The 16,279-nt window shown below is 44.9% G+C and overlaps 2 protein-coding genes across 3 annotated transcripts in view; one reads left to right on the top strand and one right to left on the bottom strand.

Annotated features, from left to right (window-relative positions):
- The window catches only part of glis1b (GLIS family zinc finger 1b), a 55,903-nt gene extending 46,097 nt beyond the window's left edge, over positions 1-9,806 (bottom strand). The window contains exons 1-2 of one of the 2 annotated variants that reach the window (XM_040185302.2): positions 9,512-9,806; positions 9,041-9,380 (exon numbers count right to left, since the gene is read on the bottom strand). The gene's annotated coding sequence lies outside the window, so the exon portion shown is untranslated. Of the gene's footprint in view, positions 1-9,040; positions 9,381-9,511 lie in introns of those variants that run through there. The other variant, XM_040185303.2, reaches the window with a different exon arrangement.
- Positions 9,807-11,299: 1,493 nt separating this feature from the next.
- dio1 (iodothyronine deiodinase 1) lies at positions 11,300-15,295 on the top strand. The gene is made up of 4 exons (XM_040185337.2): positions 11,300-12,857; positions 12,949-13,092; positions 13,597-13,796; positions 14,182-15,295. Exons 1-4 carry the CDS (start codon positions 12,521-12,523, stop codon positions 14,245-14,247), a joined length of 747 nt encoding a protein of 248 aa, XP_040041271.2. The 5' UTR covers positions 11,300-12,520; the 3' UTR covers positions 14,248-15,295.
- The last annotated feature ends 984 nt before the right edge of the window (positions 15,296-16,279 follow it).

Below are 16,279 nucleotides of genomic sequence, written 5' to 3'. Positions count from 1 at the left end.
ATGTGATTAAAAAGGGTTTGGAGTTCGCTGAGGGGAGATCGTACAGAAGTCGACCCTTCAGGAAGCAGCATTACCCCCGTTTGACAGAAGGTCACAGAGGTCACGACACAGAGGCACTTACACCATATACAAAGTAATACGCGTATCAAGATCGCCCTTTCTTACCCGCGACTAAAGTTTCTTACTCTGCGTGCCATCTATGTGCCCTCCGTGTGTCGCGTCTCCATCGGCTTTCCGGTGCAGGGGAGTCAGATGTGAACGCTCGCAGAGCATGTAGGCCGGATAAAGGAACAACAATAGCCCGCGTCATTAGCCGAGATGCTAAATGAAAACCAACTGTGTGGGAATAATAAAACAATTTGTCACGGGAGAAGGGTGCGGATAAATTCTGAAAGCATTTTCCAATTGGCCGAGGCTCCCAGGCGCCGGGCCAAGTGCTCAGCACCTGGCTGTCACGGCTCCGCCGCTGCCTGATTCATTCTTAGCCTTCCAACACACATGCCTATTAGATCCAGTCGATCCGAGCTGAAAGTGCCTGATTAGGCTTTTTATTGGTGTCCGTCATCATGTGCTATAATCACACTTTTTTTTTTAAAAAGGGTGAAAGTTAGATGAACGGAGAGAGGTGAAACGTTGCTTTCCTCTACTTTCATCTGTGACTTACTGGGGAGAGCGCCAGTTACTCCTCCCAAATATTCTTTTCAAAAACCCCCGGTGATTTATTGAAGAATGTTTATTGGTTGCCGAAGCCGTATCAAACCCGTGTTTCTCGTCCGTGTGGATCAGAGGATCTTGGCGTTTGAGTTTTAAGGTAAGTGAAGCCCCTCTTGATGTCGAGCCAGAGGGGAAAGCTACGCACTGGTTCCCATCGAGCGCAAATCCCTCAACTTCCATTTTGAACGCAGCCCGCCCATCACCACCATCTTTATTGAAAATGACAGAAATCAGGGTTTGAGAGGTCCAAGAGGAGGGGATCCAAAGCAGACATTTCATGTACTGATAAAAACAGACGTTTACACGTATCCACCCACACGTTAAAGAATACCTAATTATACCAAAACACTCTGATAATAATTATAAGTCTTCAAATGGGCCAAAGGCTTTGAAGGGCCATATTATCTCTTTGGTGATTTTTTCAATCGTTGGCTATCATTGGCTTTGTACTGTAGATTTTTTACTCCTAAAGACAAGTTGCAACCCAAGTAATTGTCAGGCCAAAACAAAAGCTCAGGCCAATAACATAACTACACACTGCAACGTATTAAAGGGATAGTGTGACTGAGGTTTTAGACACCTCAAAAATAAGCTCACTCTATCTAAGCCCTCTCTGAAGTTAAAAAACTGACGAAAACAGCAGGCTCCACCTTCAGATCAGTTCCCCATAAATATATAGCAAACCCTTAAACTGATGAATATATTTCTGTCTTTTGGCGGGCTGACCGCTGTCTACTGTCTAACACACTGACCGTGAAAATACACGACACGCAACCCAACGTCACACAAACTACCCGGTTGACCTCTTCACCAACATCTGTTGTGTCTCTGCTCTCGACACAAACAATGTTTGTGTCTTAAATCCAACTTTTCAAAGGGTTTTAATGTTCAAGGTTCATGCACGTCTCCATTCTGTCCTCCACTTTGACCCAAACACACACACACACACACACACACAGTCCAAATGCGCTTACTAATAAAACTGCCAACAACGAGCCCCATAAGAGATTGGAAGTATCCAACATGATGTTTGTGTTAAGCGGTGTATTATAGAAGCCGACTTCTGGGTCTTGGGGGGAATGTTAAGCATGCTAATGAAGAGTGCATACTGAGGCTATTACACAGTGTAATATGGATCCACTTAACACACTTACTGCTTGGCCCATATGAGACGCATAAAGAAAACGGGTCCTACGTTTAATCCCGGCGACAGTAAATCAAAGAAGAACAGAGCTGATCCTCTCGAGCGAAACAGCTGAAAGCAGAATTGTTTCCTCATTCGGGATCACAGGAGAACTCTGCCCACGGAGCCAAAGCTGCACAGCTTTCGTTCACGTGTGACGGGAAGTGGAATAAAAAGCAGAAAGATACAGCGGGAGCCAGAAGATAACAGATGGACAGTGCGACTATCTCATCCTGTGGGTTTTTTCACATAGATCATCCGTGGACTGGCTGAGGAAATGGACGCGGAATGTAAAATCAACAATGCTCACTTTATAAATGTTGTGTAAACATCCATCCGTTTGTGGTTGGAAGTTTACTTTCAACAAACCTTCTGTAACATAATATAAGAGAAAAGTACTATTGTGTTGTTGGCTGTTTCAGTGCTACATGGGGATTTCTCATACATAACATACACCCCCCCCTCGTCACAACATGGGAAATTGCCTGTTCTTATCACATACTGTATCTCATTGCTCCGATATTAGACCACTGAAAAACAGCTTTCCCTTTCAAATGTAATTGTCTGTAAAAAGTCTGTAAAAATAACCCTAAGCGCCACGGATCACAGTGCTGGCAACGGGCCTCTCAACTTTATTAACATCCAGAGTCGGCCTGGCCAAGCCCCCGGCTCCCTGAAACTTAGACTTATAAGCGTTGACCTGAGGAGGGCATCGGCGTTGCTTTCCCAAGAACCATGACTCCACAAAAACACCAGTCCACCTGTGCTATGATGCTGCCATGGATGACATCACTCTCGGCCCGACCTTAGAGGTCCCGTCTTCAAGCATCACATGAGCTAGAATATATTCAGGCTCGAAGATTCACATAAAATATATCATTGAAAGAATAATTCATTAGATATCAACTCTGAAGGATGAAACTTGGCCCTCTATCTTGAACAATGAGGTGCAAGGATGTATATATCTGCCAAGACATGAGGCACATGTGTATATCTGAACCCGGATCTGGTGCAAGTTGTCACGCTCAGGTTCTGTGATGTGATGTCGAAATGATTTGCCGACAAGCCAGAGTACTCGTTGTTCTCACAGCAGCCTCTACTCCCGTCATTCCTTTGTGCACTTATTAATCACAAACACGAAAAGGTTTGAGTTAATACCGTGCAGGAGCTGGACTGCACTGCACATCCAGAATGCCGGGCTTCTAAACACAAGCACCAATAAAAGTATATAAACTGCACTATTAGACTTTATAATGTCTTCCATGGTCCTCTGGGGCAACGCCAGCCAATGGTGCAGTGAGCTGACTGGGTTCTGCCCCGTGGCAGCTTCCTGGCAGACGGAGAGAGAGAGAGAAAGAGAGAGAGAACAAGAGAGAGGATAAAACTTGGGCTCCTTGGCTCTAATGAAGGCATTAAAACGGCCTCGGCTCGCGTTATGTTTGCCGATCTGTTTTTGACCACTCAGTCGAAGCCAATGTTTGATTGGCTGGTTGATTAATCTCCAACATTGAAGAAATAACAACTTGACCACTGGAAGCACTCAAAGCGGTTGCTGCTCTATTTTTAGACGCTGATCCGCTTCCAGAGTAGCAATGCACACTTAGCAACTACAATGTGTCACAAATGTGACATCTTGATCACATTTAATATGAGATCAACCGCTGATAAAGTACAACAACATTCTTAAGTGGAGCCTCTGTGATTGACTTCTGAAACTGCCCTTTCAAACTCTAACAAACAATGTTGTTGCAGCTTGTTTCCATTACATTTTCCTACATAATATCATGGACTTTTTTTTATGATCACTTTCATCCTAATTTATTTTACTATTTTTCCATGGATTCTTTTTAACCTACTCTTTTTTTAACCTTTTTTCAAAACTTTTTTGAACCTAGCACTTTTTGACCAGATATATTTTTCTTTTACCTTCCATGACATTATTTGACCAAATATTTTTTTTAAACGTTTTATGACCTAATATAATATTATATTTTTTGGCCTAATATTCATTTATTTATTTATTTTGCAAGGACAATCCACATTTATCAACAGTTGTACTGTAAGTGAGCCAGAGTGGCTAATTTCCATCAGCTGATGGAATATGTTCTGAGTTTTTTCTCTGTGACATTATTTTGACTGTATCCTCCTTGGTTTTCTTTTTGACCGTTTTTCCAAAGACAGTTTTCAAAAAAATATTGTTTGTGCCAACGTATTTGGACGTTTCTTTTCAAAGCCCCTCTCTCTCGTTCTCAGCTCTGGCAGAAGCCGAGGCGAGCGGCCGTCTCAACTGCCGCAGTCGGAGCGGAGCGGATTCCTCTTTGATGAAACACAGCAGCGCCGAGCCAAGAACAGCAAGTGGCACAGCCCAGATGAAAATCAAGAACCCAACCGTCATGCACACAGAGGTCTGCGAGAGGAGCTGCTGCTGTCTGAAAATGCGCGAGTAATACAGACTCTATAGACGTGTGCTCAGCTGTGGCGTGTCACAAATTACAAATAGGTATCTCTACTAAAAATAAGGGAAAAAGTCAAATCTGGTGGAATTCACAAAGACCTGGCCGCTTGTTCTTAAACCTGCAGTGTGAGCAACCTTTCAAGCACTTCTCAGGGCAAAGCTTGGACTAAAAATACATTTTTATTATGACATACATATCTGAGCAAACAGCCCAGAGCCCATTTATTCTGGTATTCCAGTTCCACACTTACTCAAAGCAGATCAGATTTTTGTTGTGTGACTGGTCGGATTCTTTGACCTAATTGGAGTCAGAATTCCGTTGGTTTCAGAGAGATGCAACGGCCGCACCACACTGGTCAGATAGGAATGAGAAGACTTGACCTGCTAAGGGGAAGGCGGGCGGCGATTAACGTTTGTTTGCGGCCTCACAAGTGCACATGTTCTTTTTGAAACTTCAGGGGACCAATCGGAAAGCGCGCAACAGCCACACCCCTCCCCCGGTGGGGGTGACGCAACACGTTTGTGCACACCTCCTGCGTACGGTGATTCAGCCGAGCAGATGCCTGACCCGCAGAGCTCTCCTTCTCCAGTGGCCGTGACTCAGAAGGCGCGCTCACTCCATTACCCGGCATTCCCTCTCTTCCAGACAGAGGTTTTTTTACGGGAATGCCGGTGGGGAATCATCAGCGGGCCTGGGCTTTATGAAGCGATGGAACATGCTGCAAACGACCTTCCATCCTCGCGTTTGCCCCATAACTCACTGCTGAGGTCATTGCAGAAACTAAAGACGTGAGATGATGAGCTCTCCTTGGCTCGTGGGAAAGTACCGACTGGCGAGAACACTTGTGAGAAGGTTGCCATCTCTGTGCTACTTTGAGATCCACCATCAGGCCCGCATCCCTTGTGCAGCTCCACTGGCTTCAGTTGCACGGATGCAGAAAGTGGGGAAAGTATCCGGCGGGTTTTAAAGTTGAAAAAAAGCACGCGGCGCAGCTGCTGTGACCTTCCCTCGCTGCCACCACCTTGTATGTTGCTCCACGTAAGCCAGGTTTAACCTCTTTAAATATACCCAGTGAAGATATTGGAGGCTTAAGATCTTTTGGTTTGACCCCTGGTCCTCATATCAAATTCTGGACTTTTTTAATTTCAGGGATAAGATTGCCAAACCAGACGGTGACACCATCCGAAGAATGACTGACTCAGCACTGTGTGAGAACATCTGTACGGCGCTCGGGTTTAGTCCAGAGCACAGGATTGATTTAAACTGTGGTCAAACATCCACAGTAAATATTTAAACTGCGTCAACTGCTGAATCACACCCCCCTTCCTCCTCCCCCGGGATCCATCGTTCCATTAGCGATGCCTTTTGTCAAGATCTAGACCACTTGAGCTCTTTGATCATTGACACAGACGACCGTCATAGCTCTGATTCAGCAACGTTGGTAGAACGGAAATACTGAGAAACATTCCAGGACGAATAAATAATATGATACATCAGAGGCAAACTCTGGGCAAAAAAAAAACCCTTTCAGAGTTATAGCTGTATAAACATTTTACGTGAGAGGGAAATCTGAAATGTACTAGATGAAAGTCTCTGCTGCCCGGAGAATGCATTGGAACCATTATTTTTATGTAAATGATATTTCAAATGTGAACCCCAGTTCCCTTGTGCCATATCTATGAGGAATAATAAGTATAATTTTTGAACATGTGCATCATCAATTGCTCTTCAACATCAATAAATGACAGAAGAGAACATTTCGATTTCAAAGTCACAGCGAAAGAAATAATGACTCCTCTTTCCAGACTACAGAATAATAATAAATAAACCTCATAGTTTGACGGAATTTGAGACCTCACCAAAAGCACTTAATGTGTTCCTCTCTGCACACACGACCAAAACTATTCACGAGCTGCTGGTAAGCTGTCATTAAGCGCTCGGCACGGCCGAGGCTCAAAGCGGGGCTGTAATGGTCGGTTGTTTCTCATAACAGTCAGATTATCGCCCCGCGGCCTGACGTCTACAAAATGCTGCTGTGGGAAAACACAGGAAACTAGGTCATTTTGAGGAAACTCAACATTGGTGCCAATGCCACTTCACCACACACACAACAAAAGTGTGTCCTTTTTGTGTGCGGCAGATGTGCTCAGTGCACCGCGTTGCTCGTGTTCTGGCACGGTGTTGCGTGCTTGCATGCAGGTGTGCGCGCCGCATGTGGAAAATGCAACGTCTGTAGAAAACATGTCACTCTAATGTGCGCTGGCAAAAGACAACAACGAAACAAGACGTAGAGGTGTAAAAATGATGGAATCCAAACATCCATTACTCATCTCTTTACAGGCTGAGTCAACAGACGGGGCCTCGGCGTTAGTCGGAGACAGTCTGGGACTCCGACACACTCCGCGAACTAAAACATTTCCCCCAAATAAGCTCACACACACACACACACACACACTCTCGACAGCTCTGTCCCAGCCAGGAGAAACTTCAGCGTGGTATCCAATGAGTACACACGCCGTTCAAACCTGATATTCTTTTTTTCAAGAGAGGTCAAGTGTTTTTCTTCGAAAGACAAATATTTTCGTTGCTGGTGGGCCCTCGTGTTTAAAGCACAGTGGGCCCGCGGCGGCGTGCGGACGATCAGCCGGCGCTCCGCACACGAGCAAGAGCAACACGAAGCGCAAGGCCCCCGGTGTGCCGCAGCTCACGACGTGACGTGAGGAAAAATAATGAAGGAATGCCATCGTTTAGCTGGAGGACTTTTTTTTTTTTTTTTTAATGCAACGGCACAGCAAATGCAAGGAGTATTTTTTCCCTCGTTAAAGATACCTGGCAAGTGAAATAAGGATCTAAGCGAGCACAAAGTCGACTCACACGGCGGCCCTCCAGCTCTGTAACGCACGGGCGTCATTGACACGCAAGCCGTCTCCCTCACAAATACACGCGGACGCATACAAACTTCCCTCAAACACATAGCGTTATTTACATCCTTAGTAATTAGAAAACCAACAGGACAGCACTCAATGCAAACATCTCAGAACACACCGCGGCACAAAATCAATGAAACATCAGCCGGACAATGAATTCCTGTGTAGTAATTGTTCATATTTTACAGTCAAAGGATGCACCGTTAAAAGGTCATAAAACCTCCCATGCGAGGTGAGTTCTTCCTGCAGTGTCTCCGTCAGGATAAATATTACAGTCTGTGTTTGTTCAAAGATTCCTTTCAGTATAAATCCACAGAACGCAGGTCAAACTACAGTTCTGCCCCCAAATGGGAGGATGTAATTTGAACGCATGAAATGAGGCATGATACAAAAGACTGATGAGCACAGAGATCAGTTACACGCTCAGCGTAAGAGACCACACAGGGCAAAACGCCTTCGACACAGCGCATGCTGATCTCAGATAGGCACCATCAGCCGTGCCAAAATATACTTTTTTATTACTGAACCATTACTGCCAATCATTTTTTTGAAGTACTAAAGGAAGTGTATATTTTTTGGGGGGGGGGGGGTTGCACTCCGAAGAGCAGCTTAAAAATATTTTATTCATTTACCCCCTGGATATTGAAATGATGAAAAAAAAAAAAAATTTTAAACTGCCTCACACAGTCAGGACCAAACAAACGGATACGTGCATCTCCTCCGATGTCAATGACATAATCCGCAAAGGCATAACACATCTTGCGTTCCCACAATACACGGGGAAGCGAGTTCAAAAGCGTCGCGGAGACAATGAGACGATTCATTCCGCTTCGGGATGCTGAGGCCGCAACTGTGCGCCCGAGAGAACTCATAAATGCTGAGACACATTCAGCGGACATATGGTTTGTGTTTGGCACGAGGGAAGAATAATCAAATCCGTTGATCCTCTTTTTGCTGCAACGATGATTGCTAATATAAAAGTCTGTTCCCGTCTAATCATATTTAGGACGGGGCTGTAATTACCTCCGCCCTCTCATAACAACACTCGGTGTAAACAGGAAGGAGCAGGGCTTCCACGGACAGTTGACGCTCCGCATGCTATCTGTACCACAGCGCTCATATTATCTATAGGTAATTGTTTTGTTTTTTAAGTATTCTGAAAAGGTACAAAATCAAATGTGAATTTTGAGCTATTTGATTAGTGTTCAATATTTTTTGATTTATTTTTATTTTGTGAAGATTTTTTTTTTTTTGTTTAGATTAAGTTACCAAATGTTACATACATATATTTAACTAAAAGAGGCAACACCCTAATCCTCTACAAGCCGCCTTGCCTTGTTAACATAGCTCGGCACCAGACTGGAGGCTGCATCCCTTCACAGGGCATTTGTGTGCAAACAGAGACTTTGAATCTGTTATTTATGAATCAGCCGAGGATGCAAGCGAGCTCTGGGTCTAATTAACAGACCTCATCCACAAACATATGGGACAGCTGCCTCAAATAATGCTCTTTGAAGAGCAATATGGGAGCAACGTTATTTTGGATAATGGATTTCATATCAAATAAAGAGCGCGAATTGGTCAAAATAGCGGGACTCACATTCTGCTGTTGTTTTTTAGAGTTGATTCTTTTTTTAAATAGCAATAATTATTAGTACATTGAATATTACTCCAATTCATCCACCAGGAACCAACAACTTTAGAGCTCCCAAACAGCTAAAGAGCACCCCCCCCCCCCCCCCCCCCCCCCCCCCCCCTACCTTGCGCGGCTGGGAAAGAGAGGCACGACCGCGGCGCTATGGCGGCCAGGTGCGCCTTTTCCCCCGGCGCGCCGACTGCCTTCTGCCGGCGCAGTTCATGTGCGTCGGGCCGTCGTGGGGGCTCCGGCGGACCAGCGATCCGAAGCCCCCGCTGCCGCCGGCTCTGCGCGGGGGGCAGACGTCCGCCTTGCCGCCGAACGCGGAGAGCGACAGGCCGGGGAAGTCGGCGAAGGTCGTCGGGGTCTGACAGTGGCTGAGCATCCCGAACAGCGCGGAGGGGTTCTGCATCGGTGCGTCGGCGTTCCCATGCGGCGCGCGCGCGGCCCGTTTCTCACACTACCTGCGCGAAACGAAGAGACGAAACACACACACACGCACACACGAATGAATAAATGAGCAAATCACTGCGAGCACTGCACGACCGCGGCGAGGAGAAAACTTTTTAAGCTCCGGGGCTTCGCTGACACCCACCTTAGTCATCGCGCGCATCGGCGTGTTCATGGGAGCGAAGGAGGAGAGCGTCTGCGAGCCGATAGCATCCTCTTAGTGCGGATCAGTCATCAGCATCCCGTGTGTGTCCCTCTCCCCTTCTCCCTCCCTTTCTCTCTCGCTCTTTACGCCCCCCTCCTCTCTCTCCCCCTCAGGAGCACCAATGAAGAGGATAAGATCTGGATGATACAGCTGTTAGCAGTTCTGAACGTGGGTGTGAGCTTTGCGCACGAGTGCCACGATGCTCGACTCGCAGCATTTACTGCGGCTTCGGTGTGAAACATGCAGAAAGGGTCATTGCACAACCAGCTTCGACTCACAACATGCATGGGAACCAAAATCCACGCGGTGACATTTAACGAAATGTCTTTAAAAATGCAAATTTTTTGGCACGTGCGGCTTTGTACGGCTATAATTATTGCTGCCTGTTAAGGTGATATAAAAACATTACTTGAGAAAATTGGCATCAGGATTCTCATACAGAAAATTTGGAAATCGGTTTATTGATCAAATGGGCACGTAAAGATGACTAATTGTTTAGGCTGTCTATAATGTTTCAACTCCATGAATTCTCAACTTTTATATTATTTGAATCATGCTTTATTACGTCTGACTGCAAAAGAAAAATCTCACCGGAGTCACCAGAATCTCTTTGGGGTGTTAGATTTAAAATGGGATTTCTAAATTTGGGACGACGAGCCAAGTCTTACTAAGGTGCTCGATGCTCAAACGCTATTCTGCAGCGCCCCTTAGTGGCCTTTCCGTGGAAGGGAAAATCCAAATTTGGGTCAGAGTTGAACCTGTTAACACCACCAAGAGTTGTTATTGTTCAAAAATCCAAGCTGGCCAAAAGCACTGAAGGGAAAGATGTGTTCCCTCAATGCGAAGCAATGAAAGGCAGGAAATACTGGATCTGAGGCCTTTTTGTGCTGTTGGAAACATGGAGAACCGGAGAAACGTGCAGGATAAAGAGAGAACGAAAACTCATCTATTGATGGTTTGAGTGGGAATTTACCAGCCACGACCGCAACGCTGGTATGGTTTTTCTTTGGGTCTGTGTGTGTTTGTGTGTTATTATGACACCAGGAGGAACTACCACACAGGCACTTTTAAATAGGTTACAAAAGGTGTTTATATGTCGGTGCCCGGACAGATTTCGTCACTGAGATAGTGAGCGTTGCGTTCGTGTTCATAGAAGTTTAATATAGAACAAACCCAAGTTCGAAGATGGATGTGGTCCAACCGAGGAGGTCAAAGGGCAAATAGCTCATTCTCGACACTTGTCTTCGTTTAAACCTTCGTTTAAACCTGCACTTCATTTAAACTCTGACATTAAATACGAGCTGCTGATGCATTTTACCGTGTGGTTGGTGTAACCGAGCTTTTGAACACAGAAACCTTTCAGAAACAAGTGATCATACAGTATGAAGACAGATGTAGTTGAACAATGTCTGTTTTGGGGAAACAACAAGTAAGGTGTAGTTCAACAGACATTGTAATATTTTGGATAGAAGAAGTGGATCCACATTTAACTTTCAAGATGTGTACTGAAAGTGCCTTTTCGGGTCTTTTAAAAATGCCTGTATGTCACTTGAACTGCTGTGATGTCTTATATTGTACCCGTCTCCAATCTGCATGAAGGAAACTTTGAAGCAACATGAAGCAATTTAAGTAATATAGATTGTGGGCATTAACCAATCAAGTACAGTGCACCATTTTTAATACACTATGTCGGCCTGGGTCAGTTACGTGCTACCAAGAATAGGAGGCGAGTGAAGGAGGGGGAAATAAAGTACATCATTTACGGTAGTATAGATGCTGGCAATTATAGTCTGTGTGCAGTTAAAAATGTTGATCAAATTCACTGTTTTCTTATTAGTATCTTAACGTATGTGAGTTTTATATGACCTGATTTTAACTGGCTTTTTTCTGAAAATAAAAATATTTCAGCAAGCCAGAAACATCAAATATCAGAGGACTGAGTAAACATTTGACCTAAGGTTAGCTAACGTTAGCCAAACATTTCCCGATGTTTGTTGACCGTACCATTAAAAAAAAAAGAATAGACTTACATTCATTAACTGGCGAGAAAGAGCACTGCCGTCGGAGGCCATGTTGCTCAGTGTCACTTAGCATTACATTAGTATTTAACTATATAACATAGTTTAAAAGTGGTCTCGCTAACGTGTTAGCTTGATAGCTGACGTCATTGCTAATGGCTAACTCCCTCACACTCTGCTGCCTTCACGGTCGGGCGTTGTTTCAGGTAACGTCTCATAGCTAACGTTAGGGTTATTGGTCATGGTTTATTTTGTGGTATTTCTGTCTCTGTGAATATCTCCAGCAACTGTTCATAATTAAATAATTAACCCTAGGTAGTATTTTACCTAGTGAGCAACGTTAGATTGGTGCAGCTCTTCAATCTTCCCCCAATCGAGAAAAAAAAATGTTAACGTTAGATCCATAAAATGATAGGTGATCTTTTCATTATTTTTTATCTGATATTGACATATATAGGATTTTTAATTTGTTTTTTTCTCCCTGCATTTGCAGTATTCGGGAAATGCTCATAAACAGGTATAGTTGAACAAATGGGTGATCGTGAAAATAGGACTTTTCCCTTAAGGTTTGTGAACAAAAAACTAGCTAACGGCTTAATGTAACGTTTGCAAGGGACCTCCGTGATTCACAGTTTTTCTAACTTTTACTCTCACAGCAGAGGCGTCCTAAAGTGGGAGCTTTGAAATATTCAAAAGTAGTCGTATTTATCGTAAGATTGAAAGGTACATTTCAATTCATTCATAACAAAAAAAAAGTATTTGCGACTTGTGGTATAGAAAATTACGAGCTCTGGGAGAGTCCTTGAAGTTAACATTAGCTGTCACATAAGTGCAACGTCACAGAGGTGGGCGGTAACTGACGTGTTAATCTATAGTCGTGGGTTTAGTAAGAGAGACTGTGCACTCGGAAGTTCACCACAAAGGAGGGACAATGGCTTGGCACAGGCTGATGGTGTATTTGTCGACTGCGGGCTTGTTTTGCTTCATGATGGGAATCAATGTCCTGCTGTTCATTTTGCATTTGATTTCACCAAGTCTCACCAAGAAGATCATTCTCAAATTGGGTGAACGCGTCACGATGACGCAGAATCCCAACTTCAAGTACGAAGATTGGGGGCTCACGTTTTCCTCTTTTGCTTTCGTAAAAACCGCCTCGCAGCACATGTGGTTGTCTCTCGGACAAGACGCCTTCGTGGGGGAAGAAGCTCCGGACACGCTGGTGGTCAACATGGAGGGAAAGCAAACGAGCATCTGCAACTACTTAACGGGTACGTGAGGAGATTTCAGCTTTTTGTGCATCAACCAGCATGCGCCCCCTTTCTTTCTGCTCCCTGAGTTAAAGCTTCACATCTTCTGCAGGCAACAGGCCGCTGGTGCTGAGTTTTGGCAGCTGCACCTGACCCCCGTTCATCTACAAACTTGATGAGTTCAAGCAACTCGTCAAGGACTTCGGCGACGTAGCTGACTTTCTGGTGGTCTACGTCGCCGAGGCGCATTCAACAGGTGAGTGACAGGTAAAGGGGTCGGTGTGGGTTATTGTTGTCATGGATACTATGCGATCCCAAAATCCGTAAGGGGAAAGTGAATGCATGCCCTGAAAGCTTCCTTAAACCCTGCAGGCCCTCCAAATTCAGTTGAATGTTGACTCAATCCCAGGAATGGAGATTTAATTTTTTTTTCAATGGGGGGAAAAAAAAAGCTTTGGATCGTGTCATCGCATTTAAACGTTTACAAATAGTCACATGTTGAGCCATTGGTTTAACCAAAAGACTCGAATGTCCACTTAAGAAGCAGATCATTTTTAGATCCTGAAATTGTAGCTCTGTGCTTGGGGGCGGTAACGCCCAAACTGCCCGGGCTACATTCCCCTCCATAACACTCATTTAACTCTTGATGCTGGAATGCACTTATGCAACGGCAATAAAACACTATTTAGGTGCCCCATAACCCCAATGTCCTGCTGCGTTTGGCCTCCGGTCGCAGTTACATTCTTAATTTCTGCGTCAGATGGTTGGGCCTTTGCCAACAACATCGACATCAACCAGCACAAGACCCTGGAGGACCGGCTGTCTGCAGCACAGATCCTGGTCGAGAAGGAGCCCCTGTGTCCCGTGGTCGTGGACGACATGAGCAACGTGTCCGCCATAAAGTACGGCGCCCTCCCCGAGAGGCTTTACGTGCTGCAGGCCGGGAAAGTGGCCTACAAGGTGAGAGCCGTGCACATCACGCTGTCGGTTCCATTTCACGGGATGCCGATGGGAAGTTTTTTTTTTTTCCGGCGAGCGCTTCTGTCGTGTCACTGAAAGCCGGACCCGCATGGTGGGTGTAAAGTTCCCGACGCTATCTGCGTTCTGCAGTCACGCTATCGCATGAGGCGGCGCTGGGAAAGCTTCAAACACAATGCTAGAACTCTTGGCACGGAACCAGACTCACACTCTGCCGTGCCAGAAATGTACAGTTGCGTGTCCTTGAAAGTCGCTGTCGTGCCTGCGATGTCTTCTGATGGTATTAACTTTGTGGTCGGTAATGAAAGTGGTATCTAAATGATGTTATTTTCTCATTAATATTCCTGTTTATTTCTTTTTTTTCCAGGGCACCAATGGGCCTTGGGGTTACAATCCAATGGAGGTGCGTACTTTCCTGGAGAAGAATGAATAAGGTCATTTGTCTATTTGGCATGTGACCTGTTTAATTTGTAGGGCGTCTCTGTTCAGCCGGGCCGTGGGGGCGTCAACATCCTAACCAACAATATCAAGACTTAAATCTGTTAACTGCTCTGTCTATTTTTTAATATCTGCTCTTAACTCTAAAATATATTATTCAAAATGGCACTAATGGGGTTTTTAGGCCTATTTTTACTTTTGTGGAAAACGCGGTCCTACTGTCAATCTGAGTTTGGACTCTCCTCTCAATCTTTCTGAGTGACGGCTGCAGATTAAACCGTTTAACCGGCTTCTGTAGCCAGATGAAGTGAAACGGAGAGACAGTCCGGTCAAGAGTTTGTGACAGCCCACATTTGGAGATTTGTCATCTTAATTGTCTTCTCAAGTAATACTTTAAGTCAGTGAACACACCTCTTATGCAGGTTCAGTTATTATGTTTAGTAAATAAAACCGTTCACAACACTTAAGGTTTTCCGTTTTTAAACGTGTGCTTCAATATAAATTGACTGAAGTAGGTTTTTTTTATATGATGATTACAGTGCAAACCTCTGGAAACTGTAATCTGATGGATGACATGAAAAACAGCCTTCTCCGATTTATGTAGCAGCATTTCTGATGACGTGTAATGTTATCGTTATGGTACAATAAAGAGCAACCTGGGAAAGAATACTCCTGAAAAAAAATCTCAATTTCTTACGACTGCAGTTTGTTTATTCATTCTTTGTTTGCCGTGTTGTCTGGTAGTGAAAGCCGGCGAGTGTCCTGCTGTGTATGTGGGTCAGTTTAACAAGTACAGACAGACGGACAAACAGTGACCTGTGATGCAAGTTAATATCTAACTGTCCAGTCTTTGCACATCCATTGATTTTAGGCTTCCAGCGTTTGTGGTCTCACTTGGGAACGTACGGCCTCTGTTGGTTTTAATCCTTCCGTGTGTTCTTCTGAGACCTCAAAATGCAACGCTAAGTTTTGTTGATGTCTTTCTCTGGTGGGGGGGGGGGGGGGTCTTGATGCCAGAAATAAATCATTTCCCTAAACGTTAAGGAGCTGCATCAGTGGTGATTTGGGCATCGACTGGCCTCGTTAGTGTAAAAGTGACGGGAAAATGGAACCTCTAAAAGACTCTTTATCCGTGATGAAACAAACTGCATGATCGTAGCCTCTGACCTCAAAGTGACCACCAGAGAGTGTTTGTGAACCAGCAGGGGGGTTTTTTTGTTCCTTCTTTCATGAGCTCCATTCCGTGGCTCTGAAGCTGGAGAGCAGGTTTGGCTCCGGTCCAGCGAGGCCACATCCTGTGGAGAGCAGCTCCGCTCCCTTTTGTCAGGCAGGAACCGCCGCGCTGTCAGATCCTGCCAGCCGTGGACTCCGGTTCGCTCGTGACTAAGTAAAACCAAAAGCCCACACTGTATTCGCTTGTGTTTATGAAGTGTAAATATTTAGAGGTCTCTAAAGCAGTGAGGGTCTTCTGCAGCCCCCACCAGAGGGTAATGGTTTTTTTTACTCCCAACAGGAAAGTTTCGGACCTTTTGGCCTTGCAGACATTGGAGGGACCCATCTGGCCAAATTTGAATCAATTTCAGAATCTAGCTGGCCCACAAAGTATTAATTAAAATGATTAGTTTCTTTTAATGTGATCTAAAAGTATCTCAATGAAGGCCTTGTTCTATTGTCACAAATGACCCACTTTTACAAAGAGGCATCGGATGGCTCCGGGGTTTACAGATGCCATGTGCTGCAGACTGGAAGTCCTGGTAAGATGTTCAAACATCTAACCAGACTAAAATGCAGCAAAAGAGAATAAGTTCCCAGGAACGCACACATTCACACCGTAGATCGGACCTATAAAGCTCTACATGGTTGGGTCCTGAACCTCGGAGGGACCAGAGTTAACCCGACCTCCGTCTCACCCTCTGGACGCCACACATGCATCCAAATGCTACACCTATTAAAAAAACATCAACACTCAACAAGAACTCGCTTTCCCACTTCAGGTTCAGTTAAAGTTCATTATCGGCATAGAAAAC

This window comes from Gasterosteus aculeatus, chromosome 8, assembly GCF_964276395.1.
Source record: "Gasterosteus aculeatus chromosome 8, fGasAcu3.hap1.1, whole genome shotgun sequence".
Lineage (NCBI taxonomy): Eukaryota > Metazoa > Chordata > Actinopteri > Perciformes > Gasterosteidae > Gasterosteus > Gasterosteus aculeatus.
Note: the sequence above shows the minus strand (reverse complement) of the source record. Positions and strands in the feature narration are given on the sequence as shown.